Below are 18,411 nucleotides of genomic sequence, written 5' to 3'. Positions count from 1 at the left end.
TGCGCACCCGTGCTTCGCCGGATGACTTAGCATGTATGCATCACATCACGCGTCCTCTCAGGCGGTCGAACGGGCGATGTCAGATGGAGTGCACAGCCACGTGCGTTTCCAATGACTCTACGCGCCGTGCTGGTGCTGGTGCAGAGCACGCGCATACGCGCCGGTTGAGAATTGGCGAGCCTCCTGTCGAAATGGACCGGCCATATACCTAAATCGAAAGAGGCGGGGTATACCAGATAGTGAGGCGATATTTGCGGTTGGCTGCCTAAATCAGGTAGGAACAATGGGAGTCACGCTCCCATAACGTACATTTCTACCAACGGCCAACAGATTTATTTTAACAAGTAGGGTCTAACCAACAGGATGCGGTGATTTTTCTCGCATCTACGTGGTTAGAGCCCTGTATCAGGCGTAATGATCGCGGTTATGTTCATGAGAGCTTCCGTCACCAACGCCTCTATGCTCACCTTCGCATTGTCGGGCCTTGCTACATTGCTGCAACGACTTTGGGGCAACAGCCTCCTTTCTCGCCCAGGAATTCTGCGCTGGCTCAATCCGAATCCCCCGCCATGATCAGGTTAACACCATTGTGTCACATTGGATCGGGAAAGAAGTCACGACATATGTACGTGTGTTTGGAGAATGGCTGGAGGAGAAGCCACATCCCCGACTTGCATTCACGTATGCCGGTCGGGATATAAGCCAGCGGGCTGTTTCCCCTCCTTGACCATTACACCACATATATTAATAAGCAGAGCTAATTGGAATATTGGCACTAATCCCACATCCAGGATTGCTTTCTTAGGTATATTTATAATGGATGTAAATTGCTTACGATTAATGTAGTCTTGTGAGTGCCCACCTATATATATTAACGAAAGAAGTTAATAAGCAACTAAATATTTAAGTTACTCGAAAGACCTAGCTAAGTGTTAGCTTTTAATTGTTATATATAATCTTAAGTATTAAACCTTAATAGTTTAAGGTAATTATATCGTTATTATTTAATTTTAACAATATTTATAACGTGGTTTATTACTACGTAATATATTATTATTATTATTAATAGTACGCCGTATGCCGAAGGCCTTCGGTACATCTACCTAGTTCCTCGTGTAATAAACCGTGCCGAAGCTGGACTAAAAATACACGCTGCCAATATCGTAAAATCTACCTTACGTACTCGACGTTACCATGCTGGTTCTTACCCACCAGCCTAGTAACCCTTGCTTTAGGGCCTGAAGAGAGATTATCCAGGTTCGGGTGGTCCCCTAATCTCTATTATTAACTTATATAGCGGCAGTCGACCGGTCCGTAAAAGCCACTTTGCGATAACCTTCGCCGTATCTTTTTCTATAGTAAGCGCCGCTAAATCGCGACGAGTTCGCAGCGGACTAAGTGCTAGCTGTCTTGCTAGCTGCTCTTGTCTTCCCTCGAAGTTTTTACAGTATAGGATTAGGTGTTCGGCTGTTTCCCGTCCTTCACCGCAGTTACATAGCGGCGTCGGGACGTTTAGAACCCGACAGGTAAATAAGAACGACTTAAGCCCTATTCTTCCAATGCGTATTTATATTAAGACCGATATTTCGTGCTTAAGTATATCGTCGTAACAACGGTACGCTCCCCAGTCTAGCGGCGACTTTATAGCTAATTCGCGGCGGCCTCGCGTCGAAATAACGGCATAAAACTATCTTTATTCCCATTTCTCTTTAAGCGCTTATTTAACCGTTTAACCATCTAGCCATTATTTAGCTAACATTAATTAAGCATCGCTTAGCCATAAAGTCGTAAGGGCTTCGCTAATAGCCCTTTAGGGTCTCCTTTGTCTCCTTCTCCTTGCGCTACGTTCTTTATTAATAATCTCTGCCGCTTTTATACAGGCGCCGCGTAAAAGTTATAGTTTCCCGGTAATCTCTATACGTATCTCGAAGCTAGCTACCCTCGCACTTAGATAAAAATCGAAAGGGGGAACTGCCGCTTCAATCTCTAAGTAACATTAAAGGGTCGCCTTATATACCCCTATTACGGTCCGGAGATAGGAGTTCTAAACTATTATAAAGCTAAAGGCTGGCCCTTTTTCGGTATCGCCCACTCTATACCAAGCCGACGCTCCGTATGCGAATACGCTACGTATTACCTTCGTATAAAGCTCCTTTGCCTTTCGTACCGAACATCCCCAAGCTGACGCTGCGAACCTAATAAGAACTAATGTTTAAGTTGCCATTTTCGCTTTAATTTTTAAGATATAGTCCTTCTATTATAACTTCCGATAAAGCTAAACGCCGAGGAATTTCGCAAAGGTTACCGGCGTTATAACAGCGTCTTCGAGGCGTACCTGTAGCGTATAAGCTTTTCGCGCTTTAATAAAATGAATAAGCCCGCTCTTTTTAAGTTCGAACTCCATCCCTTTCGTACGTGCCCAACGGCTACAAGTCTCCTAGGCTCTTTCTAGGTTTCGGTAATTCGTAACGTGGTTTAGCCCTACAGCAATAAGATTCGTATCATCCGCGAATCCGACGATAATAAGCTGCTCGTACGCTTTTAATTCCTTATATAGTATAGCGATATAAAAAATAAAAAAGATCGGTGATAGCGGAGAGCTTTACGAAATACTAACGCGGAGCTAAATCCTCTTTAACGACTTGCCGTCGAAATAAAAGTGGACCGATCTGTCCATAATAAAGCTCTCGACCCATCGGCAAACCTAATCCGGCAGTCCCTTCTCGTAAAGTGTAATAATTAGTCTTTTATAATTAACTGTATCGAAAACGCCTTTAATATTAAACTGAAAGAGGGAAACGACGCCCTTTTATTATTACGTTATACGGACGACGTCGGTAATTAGTCGAATAGCTAGCTCGGTAAACCGCTGCGTCCGGTTCCCTATTTAGCTTTTAGGTAAAAACGAATACTCCTCGGCTATTCCGGTAATTCGCCGGTTTATAGCTATCTTTATTACCTTCCCGACCGTATTAAATAATAAAATAGGTCTCTATCCACTAGGTGTCTGCTTTTCGGTTACTGTTTTATTTAACTTTAGGATTACGATAACCTTTGCCGTACGGAAACGTTTAAAGAAGTAGGTAAGCCGGAAGCTCGTTATCGCCAAGCCGGCTAACGTCCAGAAAAAGGGTTCCCCACACGCTTTAAAGAAACTAGGAGGTAAAAAGTCTTCCCCTAAAGCCTTCCAGGGTTTCGTCTACTTAATAATATTTTTTATTTCCTTAGCCGTTACCTTTGCCTCGATAGGGGTAAGGCTAAGGGCGTGGTTCGGTACGGTATTTAAGTTCGTAAGGTCGGTTTCTAGGTTAAAGAAAAACCTCTCCGAAAAGAGCGTAGCTTTCTCGTCGTGGCTTCGCGCCTCGTTAACAGCTTTTTCGCTACATCGTAATTCTAAGATTCCCGCTGTCTGTAGTAGCGTCCAGCTCCGTAGTCGGGCCCATCGTTCAAGCGACTAAAGTATTTTAAAATCGTAGGAAGCAGCGGTAACTACGTAGCGCCAGCTTTTCGTTTTCGCTATTTAAACGATTCTCTCTAAGTCCGTTTTCGACTCGGTATATTAGTTCTAAGTATATTACGAGGGTACCGCGAGATAGGCTCGGTATCGTTATTTCGTTATAGTCTACACTTTTTAAACCTCCGATAACTACCAGGGCGTACCTTTACCAGTATAGGGGGTTTTTTAGGGCTACTATATCGGTAATCTTTCGTAGGTCGCCTATAAAGTTATTAACAGCTTAATCCAGCTCTTCCGGGCTTATTAACTCGGCGATATTAATTAAACGTACTCCGGCTTCCGCCCGTGCTAACCCTTTATTTAATATCGTCCAATTCCATCCCTCTGCTTTCGTTTTACTACCTCGTAACGAGTTAGCTTCTAGTTCGACGCGGACGACCTATACCCTGTGGTCAAAACCTTTTAAGCCAGGGTCTCCTTTATATAAAATTATCGTTCTTCGTGTCACCCAGGCCAGGTTTAGCGTAGAATCTCTTTATTCGTAGCGTCGTTTCGTAATTTCTCCATATAGCGTAGCTAACTCTAGGTTCTATTAGTCCGTAAAGGTAAAAAGGTTGTCTACTTCGTACGATTTCCTGCCATACACGTTTTAAAGCGGATAGTGTATATTAAAGTCTCCGACGAGTAAATATCGCCCGGGGTACGAGGTCATATCGAGGTCGTTTAAAGAGCTCCGCCATCGAAAAGTTTCTTAAATTAGCAAATATATAAACCATATAATAAAACGGCTACTTTTTCCCCTCGGTATCGTAACGGTAGCTTAATCGGGGCCTGCTTTAATCTCTAGCTTAACGATATCGAGGCGTTTATATATATAGATAGCCGCTCGGCCCTCGCCGTAAATTACTCGATACCTAGCTGTCTTTAAGCAGTACGCGGTTTACGTACGAAGGTTCGTTTATACTTCTTATAATACTAATATATCGTACTCCTCTTAATTAGTTAAAACAAGTGCCGTTATTACTTTTAATACTACGACGTTCTAATATACTATTCGTAAACTCATAATTATAAAACTATAATAATATCCTGCGTTAATAGGGAAACGACGGTGCCGCGCCGGCTTTACGAGCGTATCTCTCTACCTTAACTGCTCGCTATCGAATCGAATCGCGGGCGGCCTCTCTTCCGCGAAACTACTGTATACCTTTCTTTATCGTTAATAGGGAGCGTCGTCGGTAATAATAAACGCCCTATTCTTGCCGAGCTGTCGCTAGTACTACGGACTTCGAACTGGCGAAGCCGATAAATATAAGCTTTTCTCACGCATTCTCTTTACTAGATCGCTACGGGGCAGCCGCGATCCCACGCCGTGTATTCCCTGCCGTAATTAACATAACGTTTCCTGCCTTGTGGTCCTCTCTAGGGGCACTCTTAGTCTCCCCAGGGTGTACTACTGTAAAACAGTAGCCACATCGCTGCTGCTTCCGATAATACTTAACTACGTAGCCGTAGCCGTAATAGCGGTAGTACTATTGGATGCGGAGGCTGGCGTTATACGGTTCGCAGTCGAAAATCTCGGAATCCTATATTAAGCCGTTATCGCACAAATCCTTCGCAGTTTAGACGGAGTTCGCATACAGAATAAAAGAAGCGTAGCATACTTCGGGATTCTTCGGTAGGCTACGCTTATATTTCGAAATCTCTCTCGGGTTGTATTTATTTGCGAGCAAGTTACGTAGTAACGCGGCTTCGTCGTAAGTATCCCGCAGCTTTTTCGCTAAGACCCCTTTCGCGATAACTGCGAGTTCTCTACAAGTAAGCTGCGCGTTAATTCCGAAAGCGTTTAAAACCCATCCATTATTTTCTGCATGTTTCTTCGCCTCGTTTTTAAAGGTAAAAACGATATCGCCGCTAAGTAGTTTCCTCGTTACGATAACCTCGCTATGCCCGATTACCGTATTAACGCTTTGCACGATATTTACTAGCCTCCTTTTTTAAATATCGTTGGATTAATTTACGCTTTTAATTACTACTTCGCGGTTTCGGCGGGCTAGGACGATAACTTTCGGTTATTAGGCAGTAGGATTACTACCACGCGGCGCAAATATAACTTAAGCCCAGGACTTAGTTTATATAGCTTTAAAATCCTGCGTAGCTTAAACGATAGTTTCTCCGACTATTTTTCGCAATTCCCCGCGGGTTATTAGCGCGTTATCGTCGTTATCGAAATGCGGTCATAGTTCGGTCGTTTCGGTGCGAAGTTCCCTAATTATTTAGAAAATCTCTTTACGCCCACTACTAGGGGCTACTAGATTGGCGATCAGTTTCTCTAAATACTTTAATCCTTCTTCGATACCTCTTTTCGAGCCATTTTCGCTACTAGGACGCGTTTAAAGCGTTTAAGGTCCTTAGTTATACGCCGCGACGTTACTTCGCGGGTAGTGCTAGCTCTACGCGAGTCCGGCGCGATCGGTATCAACAACCATCGGATCATCCATCGAATTATCCATACCGTAACGCCTTAGCTGCGTCCCCTCGATAAAGGTTCGGCTAGGTTAATTCGACCTCGTAGATTTAAATAATAAAGTTTGTTTTCGATTATTCGATGGTTCGACCGAGTTATCGATCTTTTCCCTTCTTTCCTTCGATTTAATTACGAATATAAAGACTCTCGCCGTAAATTACTCGATACCTAACTATCTCTAAGCAATACGCGGTCTATATACGAGGGTTCGTTTATATTTTTTATAATACTAATATATCGTACTCTTTTTAATTAATTAAAACAAATACCGTTATTACTTTTAATACTACAACGTTTTAATATACTATTCGTAAACTTATAATTACGAAATTATAATAATATCCTACGCTAATAGGGGAACAATAGTACCGCGCCGGCTTTACGAGCGTATCTCTCTGCCTTAACTACTCACTATCAAATCGAATCGCGGGCGGCCTCTCTTCCGTAAAATTACTATATACCCTTCTCTATTATTAATAAAGAGCGTTATCGGTAATAATAAACGCCCTATTCCTGCTAAATTATCGCCGATATTACGGACTTCGAATTAGCGAGGCCGGTAAGTATAAGCTTCTTTTACGCGTTCTCTCTATTGGATCGCTACGGGGCAGCCGCGATCCTACGCCGTGTATTCCCTGCCGTAATTAATACAACGTTTCCTGCCTCGTAATCCTTTCTAGGGGCACTCTTAATCTCCCCCAGGGTATATTATTATAGAGCAGTAGCTATATCGCTACTACTTCCGATAATACTTAACTACGTAGCCGTAGCCGTAATAGCGATAGTACTATTAAATACGAAGGCTAGCGTTATACGGTTCATAATCGAAGATCTCGGAATCCCATATTAAGCCGTTATCGCATAAATCTTTCGCAGCTTGAACGGAGCTCGCATACAAAATAAAAAAGGCGTAGCGTACTTCGGGATTTTTCGGCAGGCTACGCTTACATTTTAAGATCTCTCTCGGGTTATATTTATTTATAAATAAACTACGTAGTAACGCGGCTTCGTTGTGGGTATCCCGCAGTTTTTTCGCTAAGACCCTTTTCGCGATAATTGCGAGTTTTTTATAAATAAGCTACGCGTTAATCCCGAAAACGTTTAAAACCTATCCATTATTCTTTATATATTTTTTCGCCTCGTTTTTAAAAATAAAAACGATATCACCGCTAAATAATTTTTTCGCTACGATAATTTCGCTATACCCGATTACCGTATTAACGCTTTATACAATATTTGCTAGCCTTTTTTTTTAAATATCGTTAAATTAATTTACGTTTTTAATTACTACTTCGCGGTTTCGACGGACTAAGACGATAATTTTCGGTTACCAGGCAATAGAATTACTACTACGCAGCGTAAATATAATTTAAACTCAAAACTTAATCTATATAGCTTTAAAATTTTACGTAGTTTAAACGATAGCTTTTCCGACTATTTTTCGTAATTCCCCGCGGGTTACTAGCGTATTATCGTCGTCGTCGAGGTACGGTCGTAATTCGATCGTTTCGATACGAAGTTCCCTAATTATTTAAAAAATCTCTTCACGCCTACTACTAAAGGCTACTAGATTAGCGATTAGTTTCTTTAAATACTTTAATCTTTCTTCGATACCTCTTCTCGAGCCATTTTCGCTACTAGGACGCGTTTAAAGCGTTTAAAATCCTTAATTATACGCCGCGACGTTGCTTCGCGGGTAATATTAGCTTTACGCGAGTCCGGCGCGACCGGTGTTAACAACCATCGGATTATCCATCGGATCATCCATACCGTAACGCCTTAGCTGCGTCCCCTCGATAAAGGTTCGGCTAGGTCAATTCGACCTCGTAGATTTAAATAATAAAGTTTATTTTCGATTATTCGATGGTTCGACCGAATTATCGATCTTTTCCCTTGACCGAATAATATAGTTTTTAAAAAAAAATTTATTAGTTCGAGCTACGAAGCGACGCAGCGGAATATATAAAAAGCTATTCGGTATACCTCGGTTTAAAGGCGAAACACTATTAACCCTACGGTGAGCTCGCGTTGTTATCGTAATTAAGTTACTTTAAAAAAGAGTATAATATAAACTTTATTACCGGCCTACCGGAATCTTTTTATTATAAAAAAAACCGTTAACGCTATTTTTATAATAATAAACCAATATATTAAACTATCTTTTTTCTTTTTAATAATAACTTTTATTAACGCCGTAAAGTTAGCCTAACTTTTTTATAAAAAAATAAAGTGCTAGTTTAAGAGCTTAAAAGGGCTATTCTCGGACCGGGGAGCTATTTTTATTAACGCCTTTTAATCCGAGTTAAATTACGAGAGTAGGGTAAAATTAAAATATTCGATAACGTTTTACTTATAAACTAACGAATAAATAAAGCGTATAAACTAGGTTATTAAAATTTACCTACGTTATTACGCAGCGGAATAATTAAAATTATAGCCGAACTTATTATATATTGCTTTTTTCGTAATTAATTTAGCCGTTAATTTATTAATAAGCCTCTTTTTTTTCGAGGTAACCTACGGTTATTAGCCGGATTTCCAAATATTTGTCGAGGACGACTTCTTTTCGAAAAGGGCCTTTGCGGTAAAAAACCGGCTATTAAAACTATAGGAACTATAAGCGGGAATAAAAAAAAGATAGCGAAAAGCGATTAAAAAATAAACGAAGTATTATAATTTTTATTATAAGCCGTTAATTTTAAGCGTAGGCTAAATAGTAGGCCTATTTATTAAAAACCTAAAGGTTTAAAACCGAAAATTAGCCCCTAAATTCATTAAACTTTTTAAGGTTTTAAAGCGTATCGGAACCCTTACTTATTAATTAGCTCTACCCGAGAAATACGCCCGGCTCCACGATATTCTTTTTATCTAGCTATTAGAGCTATAAACGGCGAGGGTCGATAAAGCGCTCCCGATACCGGAATTAAAGGCCGACGAAAAGTGGGAGGTAAAGAAAATGCGAGATAAAATAAAATAGGAAAACTAGGTATATTACCTAGTAAAGTGGAAAGGCTGGCCGTTTAAATATAATTAATAAAAGCCGGCCGAAAACCTAAAAAACGCGCCGGCGAAAATCGCGTAATATAAAAAAAGGGTATACGTCGATTAATTAACTACGAAAAAGAGAGGTAGGCTTAAAAAAAGTTATAATAAGAGGCCGAAACGACCTAAAAATTTTAATAAGTTATTAATTAATAATTATAAAAATACGGCCGAAACCGAGCCCCGGTAAAAATTAAACTTATTCGTTTAAACGGTAATTATATCTACGCTTTTTTAATAGGCTACGAAGTTCCGTATTACGCCGATTAAACTATATACTTAATAAAAAAAAACGCGGCCGAAATAAAAACGAAACTTCTATTTAAAAAACTAAACCTACGGGTTTTAAACGATCCTTAAAATAATCGGCTTATTTATTAACGGCGTTATTATTAATACGGGCGAAAAAAGCGGCGATACGTTTTTAAACGAAACCGAAGGCTATATATTAAATAGCGAAGTTACGGTCGCGGGGTAGTAAATAAGGTTAAACGAAAGCTTTAATAATTATAAACTCGTTAATAATTTAAAGAAACGTTAATGAAACTATATAATATAAAAAAAGGATCCTTAAACTTACGGCGTTAGGGGCGTTAAGTTAAAAGCGTTTACGTAAAATATTTTCGCGGGCGAGGTATTTTTAATAGTAATTAATTAAGTTTTTTTATTTAAAATAAATTCGTTAAGCACCCGCGGTAGCTATAAAGAAAATAACCGAGAGTTTTTATTTATTTTAACGGTTTTCTTCGAGCCGTTAATATTAAATTCGGCTTTATAAGCCTCGATTATACGGGTAAAAGTAACGACGAAACGGTAAAAAATATTGCCCGCTTTATAGCGGAAGGCTAAAAAACGTACTTATCGGCGTTATTTACTTTTTAGAAATATTCGGCTAGGCCCGAGAAAATAGTGCCGACGATATTAAAATTATTTATAAAAACGCCGGGAACCTATTATAAAACGTTAACGAAATATTATTAATACCGAAAAAACTGCGTATATTTATAGCCTCGTAAATTTTATTGCCGTTAATATAACCGAGCGTTAAATATATTTAACTATACGATAAAGAGCGCGGATTATTAAAAACGTAGTTAAACTCCGGTAATTTACCCTTAAAAAGTTTATAATTAACCGCTTAAAACGAAACGTATAAATAATAAGCTTAATCGGCCGCGGTAGTAATAAAAACGCCGTTATAACTACTTAATAAATTAATTCGGTAACGAGCGGTAGCTATAATAGGTAAAAAGATATTAAAAGGGTTACGATAAAGTAACGGGCGCGAAAGTATTAGGATACGGAAAAGAAACCGTGGTATTAATAATTATAAAAAAGAGTTATAATCGACGTTATAAAAAGGATATTAAGCGTAAGTTTAATAACTTTACAGGTTTATTTATATTCCGAGGGGCACTTTAAATATAAACGTCTCGGCGCTCGCGCCCTTTATTTATTTTTTATTTACTTTTTATTTTTACTTTATTATTTTATAACTTATTACGGAACTCTTTATTAATTAAACTCCCGTTAAAATAAGCGGACTGTGTAAGCAAGGCCGCCTATATAGTCGGGACGCCTATTTAAAAAAGGGAATAGTTGTAATAAGAGTAAAAAGAACGGGGCGCTTACGTACCGGTTCCGGCTCTACTCCGCCGCCTTATATATATAAAAATTTAGGCCCCTTAGAAATATAAAAGGATAAGCGTTAGCTTTATTTTTTCACCACCCTTTACCTATCGTTACTACTTAAATTCGTGCACCTTTTATAATTATAACCTATTCCCGGTTCTTTTATTATATTACCCTAGGCTTTCCGCGTTAATTAGAGGTGATTACGACTATTTTAAACGAGATTTAACCTATAAAAAACCCGGTTTCGTTAAAATTATATATATCTTCCTCTCAAATTTTATATTTATTAATTATATTCCGTATAAGAGTAAACTACGCGTAATACGCGTCGGGATTTTCGTAAAGGATTCTTTAATAATTAATTTTTCGGTTAAAACGCGTCTAAAAATCTAGTTATCGTTATACGAAATTAGAGGCTTAATTAACGTCGACGCGTCCCGCGTCGCGTAAATTAAATAATCGATTCGCTATATTTTTAATAATACTTATTTAAGATAAAAACGATCGCGAATTTAAATTAATTATATATTATACGATTAATTACTTTTCGAAATTTATAAGCTTTTACGGTAGCGATTACGTATTTCGTTATAAAATACTATTATAACGCCGGTAACGTAAAATTATATAGGGGATATTATATATTCGCGCTGCGGCTTATACGCGTAATTTAGGGTTTTTTTAAAGCGTTTAAAGCGTTAATTATATATCGTTTTTTTTCTATTAATTTACTATCGTAGGTAGTAAAAGTATAAGGCATAAAATATAAGTTATATAAAATTAAAAGAAAGTGTTTAATTAAACTATGTATTTAATTAGACTATAAATTACGTTAACTTTAAAATATAAATCTTAAAAAAAATATCGAAACGATTTAAACGCCGCCACGAGCGTTAAACTACCTTAAAAACCTTTTTTAACTATTTTAACCGTCGCGGCCTCGATTAATAAATCCTTAATAAATATATTAATAATATATATAAAATAAAACTATACTATTATTATATACGAGTTCGCCGTATAACTTATTAATTCTTTATTATAATAATATATAAATTAATATATTTATTATTAATATAAATATTAACTTAATTAAAATTAAATAAAAACCGTAAATAAAATATACGTTAATAAACATATAAATTCAAATCATTATTAATAAAAATCCGTTAAAACGTTATATAAAGAGGAGAACTTACTATTCTTATTATATTCTAATAGTATTAAGTTAATATATGTTTTAAAGAGAGGGCATGCGTTAAGGGATGGGTAACGCATGAAACAATGCGGACTAGACTGGAATGTCGCTTACATTAGGTCTGGGTCTGGGTCTAGGTCTGGGTCTAAGTCTGGTTCTGCTAGAAAGACATGTTAGCGATCTTCTCCTTGGATCGGACGAAACTGACATGGGGAGGGGTCTGTATAGCGGTGTACTGACAGAGAATTGGTTGAGGGCGAGAGAGAAAAGAGAACGGAAATCAGGAAGAGATACGCTGGCCGGTGTTCTCGAGCTTCTATTGCTTCGCCTCGGCGGTGGTCTTAACCATGTTTAGCAGGGTGCCTCAAAGGGAAGAATGTCCCGAGGAATAGATGATTGTTACCTCGGCGGTCTCGGCCTGCTTCTTACATTGCCAAACATTTGGGTGCTTGCTGCCTCGCGTCGAAGGCTGCTTGTGTCGTGAAGTGGACGGTATGGGAAATGACAGGTGTTGGCGCAGCCAACGAGGGCTAAGAACTCACGTCCAATATAGAGGGTGTCGGCATGACCATATCCTGGCGCGTCTCCCTGCTTGGCTCATACACATCAGTGCAGTGTCCCCGGGTGATACCACGTGGAGGTGGGGAGTCCGACTTCATCACCCTGGCACTCACGTCCACGACAACCAGAAAATCGTGAAACGCGTCCACCGAAGTAGAGGCCATTGACTGGAATCCTGCGGTGCTTAGCCCAGCAGGTAGATGTGGCCGAAGCCCACCAATACCATATAAGCATCACCAAAACTCATACACCAGGACGCCCAGACTCCGAGAAGAACCAGACTACCGGAGACGGCCCTACAGTGAACTGGCCGTGAAGCCAGAAAGAGTTTGTCGAGAAGGATCTGCGGTAGCTCATACCACCAGAAAGTCCGGCCTCCTAAGAGAACCAGACAACCGCGAACGGCCTGGATGGAACCCGCCGTGAGACAGGGATTGAGCACCTCGAACAGTGATTGCACATCTGAACGGAGGATTTGTGCCAATACTCTACTACCCGTACGCCTAGACACTTCATGACGGTGAAGTCAATGAAGGCTAAGACTACCGACTTAACGGACCGAGAGGCGCCAGCAAGCTAGCAGTGGGTGTGCTTCCTTCAGCCCAGTGTTTGCACAGCTGGGTGGAGGACTTGGTCCTCCGAGAAGAATTGTGTTCCTTGTTTGGGTCTTGTCATGTGCTTGGTGCACTCGCCCGATCGTTCGGTCGCTCGCTCGCGTCTGCTGTTGGCCCAGGGATCATTGTAACTCGGAAGCACAAGTGATTTGGCAGCGTTGGTGGATAAGTGAGAGGCCACCTGCTCGGAATTGGCGGCGAAACTCGAGGCAATCTGATTCCAAGAGATATCCAGTCAGCATAACGGACACGGTAGAGCAGAGTCTCCAAGAGCAAAGACGCCAGTGAGCAATATACTGCGAGGACCGGAAGCACCCGGTGCCCTTTGCCAGTGCGGCATCGGCTGTGCCGGTCACGCTCTGCAGTCCGTGAGTGCAAGCGACGTGGGCTTTGGCTGGAGCCGTCTCGGGTGCAGACTCTTGAGGACCAGAATGACAAGATCAAGAACTCAGGTGATCAAAAGGAACACAGTAAAGATGAGGAAGAAAGTGAACTGTCCGCAACCCGCTTGATTGAGATGATGCCGTGGTGAACTTGACTGGGCTGATGTTGAGGGACAGGCTAGAGGGAGATGCTGCTAAGCCTCGGAGGCAACTGGTGTTTCCTTGGGATTGGATGCCTTGCAAAGGGTGCACCTTCGAGACTTGCCGCCTGAAACCAAACTACCGATATCAAACGCACTTGCCGTGTACTGCAAGGTTTCGGTACCAGAGACGGGCATAGGCCTGATCAATCGGAAGTTGAGTGGGCTTTTGCACTGCCCAATGTCCGATTATTAATACGAGTTTTTATGGCAGCAACAATAGACTTGCCTGGATTACATCGAGTTGAAAGTGCGCACTTTCCTACCATGAGACATCAACATTTGCAGCTGGTGGCTGCCATCACGTGTATCCTCAACTTCCTTGACGCCAGCTGGATCTGGCAAGCCCGTCTTGCACGTTGAGCACCATCGGCTACCTTATGTAGATGATGACTAACAATTTGCCACCAAGGTACTTCCCACCGAGGCAGGACTACTTACGGGAGGGAAGTCTGTCGTGGTTGCATTAGGTGCACCTAACCTTGTAGATGGATTTCAACATGCGACCTCTCATACCTTCCTACACATTCAGTGCTGACGAAGCGTTATCTGACCTTTTACTTGCGCCGGTATTCGGCAGTCACATACCAACACGTTGCGTGACTTTTGACGATCATATGCATCGACTGGGAGTTGGGTGAAGTCCTTGTATTGCTGAAGTGGCCGAGGGCGGTTCAGATATCCCCTAAATGGCGACAACGCTGCCCCCACGATACCATGCCGTCCTGTACACATTAGGGAATAATATTCAGGGCAATGGTAGTAACGGTTATTCCACTGGCAATATTGCTTATCCTACAGGATATCATACCTAATTATTGCAAATAGATGTTTCGATTATTTGTTCCTATATTCATATTATACCAACGGCAAAGCTGTCGCTATCAAGGGTATATCCAATCCGTCCAACACATCTTCCACCAAGCACTCCATCTACTCGTCTCTCCTGGTCTGCTGTAGCTGTCGGTCTTCCTTGCCCCTCAGCGACGTGATCCCCGTCAGCGGGTGGTCCAGATATATCGAACTTGTCCGCCACGCCATGCTCCCAGCGCTCCATCTCTTTGTTCATCGTGTGTGGTTTGTACCAAAGCCCATTGTTATGGCATGGGTGCCCCTCCATGGAATCGACCGGACTTTGTGATGTTTTGGAGCTTGGAACCAGCCCCTGGCCAACATCATCTCTGATCATCACTCTTGGCATGTACACAAGACTTCCACAAGACTCGCAACTGTATTTCCCACCATCAGCCATGGATGAAAGTACTGCAAGTGATCGTGACATGCTCACCAACGAGATGTGGTTCACGGGTCAAGAAGCCGAGCGCTGCCATCATACGCAGGCCGCAGAGCTGAAAGAGCAGTTGGCCAATCTCATCACTGCCAATGCGCATCTTGCTGCCGCCAATGCACAACTCGTCGCTGCCAATTCGCAGTTGACTGCTGAGAATCGCGGCCTCAAGGCGACGGTCTCGGGCCGCAACGCCGCAGACCACGAACTCCGGGCGCCTGGAGCCGCGCGGTCCGCCGCTTCAGCATATCTTCAAGATGTCGATGCATCGACACGGACCGAGGACCCACCCAACGAGGATGTGCGCCCCGACGGAGCCAAAGAAGAGGCCGTCTCGGGCAATCTCCCGGGTCTCTCTGACTCTGAATGGGAAAACAACCGAGTCCCCACCAAGCCCAAAAGCTGCCTCGCCGTAGCTGTCGAAACCACGCGAGCAGATGTGCCATCCTCTTCATCTATGAATGTGCCTAAGGGGGAAGAATTGTTTTTTTTTCTCCCCTCCTTATGTTGTTATTTTGCTTTTCGACTCATACCAGTGCAGGCCAGGAGAAGTAAGTAAATCAAAACCGAGCAAACCCAACACAAATCGACTCAAATAGAAGGTATTATACCCTAATACCCCCAGACTCTGAAAATAATTCAACATTTACGACGCTCATGGACGACGTGGTCATCTTCGGCGAGCAACTGGTGTTAGCGTTCTTTGGCAATTGGTTATCGTTCTACGACAATCGGGACGTTCCACCAGGGTGCAACTTCGTGTTGATTCTGGATACGAGCTTGACGGTGCATCCGTTTGCCAGCTTGCCTGACGTGGCCCTGGAGGGCACACCGCGGGTGGGTACCCTGGGTCACCACACAATTAATTAAGTCGGGAGTTCGCCTTTTTTTTACAACGTTTTAACGGACTTATACTAATAAAGATTTAGATTCACATGTTTAATAAAATATATCCTATCTACGGCTTTTATTTAGCCTTAGTTAAGCTAATACTCCTATTTACGATAAATATATTAACTTATATACTCTTAATAAAAGATTATTAAGCCATTCGGCGGTATTATAAATAAAAATAATATAATTACGCATAAGAAGTATTGCTGACACATATATCAGGGAGCGGCAGCGCAAGGCCAGGGCGGCCGAGGTGGCCGAGGCGACAGCCGCGGCGGCAGCCGCACCGTGTCTATATGTTCTTCCTTGTCATTTGAGGATATTCGACATTGCTAACTTCATGGGTATAGCTTAATCAAAAGCAGAGCGAGGTAAAGATCCATTCTTACTATATCGCACTGGAGTATACTAACGGTTTGCCTATAGGCCCTTATGGGCGTTTTGGCTGCCGAGGGCAGCAAGACCCAGGTAAATCGCCTTCATTTCGTTTGGCCATGTTTAACTCAACAACGATAGTATCCTGGAATAGGCCGAGGCCAAGATGGAGCCGCCGGTTCGCCACTATAAAACCGCCATGACGACGCCTATGAAGGCTCGATGCGGCAATGGTGATCGAGCCATTGTCCACAACATCAAGTTTCGACACCGACATGAGGTTTTTTGGGTGGGGATAACTCCAAATACGCAGCTCACTAGACAGCAATTTGCGGTAAGGGCTCTTTTTTTTTTTTTTTTTTTTTTTTGTGTGTCTCCTTGGCTGCCTATACTGAGTGTTTGTTGATAGGCGCTGGATCTAATAGCTGCCAAAGGAAGTATCCGTTTTGGTAGGGTACAGTTCCCTCTATTAACGACGGTATATTGAATCAGGAAGATGCCAAGAAGTAACTGCTGGTCTGCCACCACCCGACCTTCACTGTGTGATCTGTCTAACCTCTGTTCTCAGGCATTCTCAGTCGCCGTACGTCTCACCCCCGCTACCGAGATTTCGAACATGGTTGGTTTATCATAAACAGTGGTACGAGATGAAAGGGGGATTCCACGGGAGCTGTCCGGGACAGGGGCTACTGCAGAGACAGCAACGCTCGCTGATCTAGCGGGAGCTGCCGGTCCTGCTGCAGGGCTTTATCCTTGGGAGGTGAATGTTTTGCTAGGTCGCAGGGTTTGGCCAGGCATGATGGCGGGAGAGAGAGGCTACGGAAGTTCAAAAACAAGGTTAATAAAAATGTATTCAAATGAAATTTGTTTTGGCGCAGGTGCTTGCCAAAATTGCATCGCGATCTAGCTATGGTTTAGGCGTGTTTAGATCTCGCAAAGCTTCGATGAAAATGGAAGGGCGAAGAGCTTTCTTGCGCATAGAGTGGCTCGCACTCTGCTCATCCCATGGGAGGGAAGACTGGTTGTTGCCTGTGGTGACCAATAGGATGTACTCTTGGTCGAGTGTCAGGGTCTGAGCCTGTCGACAGTTGGTGCCGCTGTTCATCGATGGATGTGCCTAAGGAGGAAGTGTGGATGGATTGCGCCTGGGCCATGGAGAAGGAGGTTCAGTTTGGTGTCTTCTGTTACCACGCACAGCCCTAGTAATATATCTTTCCTCCTCTTTCAAAGTGGTCCGATCTAGATCGTACCGTAGAAGCCAACTACGGAGGACCATCCGGGGATGCCTTTTGCCCGCAGTCTGCAAAAGCTTCCACCGAACGGTACATACGTAAATGAGATTTATCAGTGACGGATGGACCCAACAACGGTATTCCGGGAATTCCGGATGCCACCTTATATACAAATCGCGCAATCTTGCAATCTACCTACTTAAGAGTGAAAGGCACACGAGCCAGCCAATCAGAGTCAATAGTGCCAAAAGGGGCGGCTTCCACGGGCAAATAGCACGTCTTGGCGCTGCGGAAATAGGCCGCAGATGGTTTGTGCGAACTTGGCAGCAAAAGAAAGTGCTCCTTCTGCTCCTGTCTCGAAATCGGCAAACGGACTGCGGTAAGAGTATTAGCAGTGTCGCTGGCAGCCAATAGAGTTCGTAGTCACCGCCCAAGAGGGAGTTGACCGCTGCTGATCGGTATTATCTACACGTGTTTAGTGAGATGACTAGCCGCCAGATCAAATGTGCCAGAGCGTGTGTGGGGTGTGCTAGTTTGAGAGGAGAGAGAAGTCATGATGGAAACCAAGGTGCATCGACTAGAATGAACTATGTTGGTTGCTCTGGATCTCCGATGCCGTTCTGCCCGGAATGACGGGTCGCGATCGCCAGATCGTCAGGGCCAAAAAGGATGGACAGCGACGGACAACGAACCACGTGGAGCGGCGTGGTTCACTAATTGAGACCTGTCAGCCTGTCTCCTGGGAGAGACATGCGTTTACCTGTCTCGGACGCCACCACCGGCAATGGGGCCTATGAATGAAGTGAAGTCGGACGCCTCTGTGTGTTTTGTTTGTGGGAGTCGAGATGCGTGCAAGTTTTCGCCAAGGCCCGAAAATTGAAATGGAGGCATCCGTGCCATGTTGTTTTGCGCGCGCCACGACAAGCCAGCCGACCTGCCAACATCACCATACAATAACAACCAACGCAAGAAGGAAACAAGCGAACGGAACACAAGCGAGGACGT

At 42.7% G+C, this 18,411-nt stretch overlaps 1 protein-coding gene across 1 annotated transcript; it reads left to right on the top strand.

Annotated features, from left to right (window-relative positions):
- Positions 1–14,867: 14,867 nt before the first annotated feature.
- Positions 14,868–16,808, top strand: PG986_012950 (uncharacterized protein; the record flags this gene model as incomplete). Its single annotated transcript, XM_066849172.1, has 6 exons — positions 14,868–15,323; positions 16,022–16,087; positions 16,150–16,170; positions 16,226–16,267; positions 16,329–16,508; positions 16,743–16,808. The coding sequence occupies 6 exons, from the start codon at positions 14,868–14,870 to the stop codon at positions 16,806–16,808; spliced, it is 831 nt and encodes a 276-aa protein (XP_066695868.1).
- Positions 16,809–18,411: the final 1,603 nt, after the last annotated feature.

Source organism: Apiospora aurea (assembly GCF_038362705.1).
Source record: "Apiospora aurea strain CBS 24483 chromosome Unknown utg000008l_segment0_segment0, whole genome shotgun sequence".
Lineage (NCBI taxonomy): Eukaryota > Fungi > Ascomycota > Sordariomycetes > Amphisphaeriales > Apiosporaceae > Apiospora > Apiospora aurea.
The sequence above is the reverse complement of the archived record's forward strand: the minus strand, read 5'-3'. Positions and strand labels throughout refer to the sequence as shown.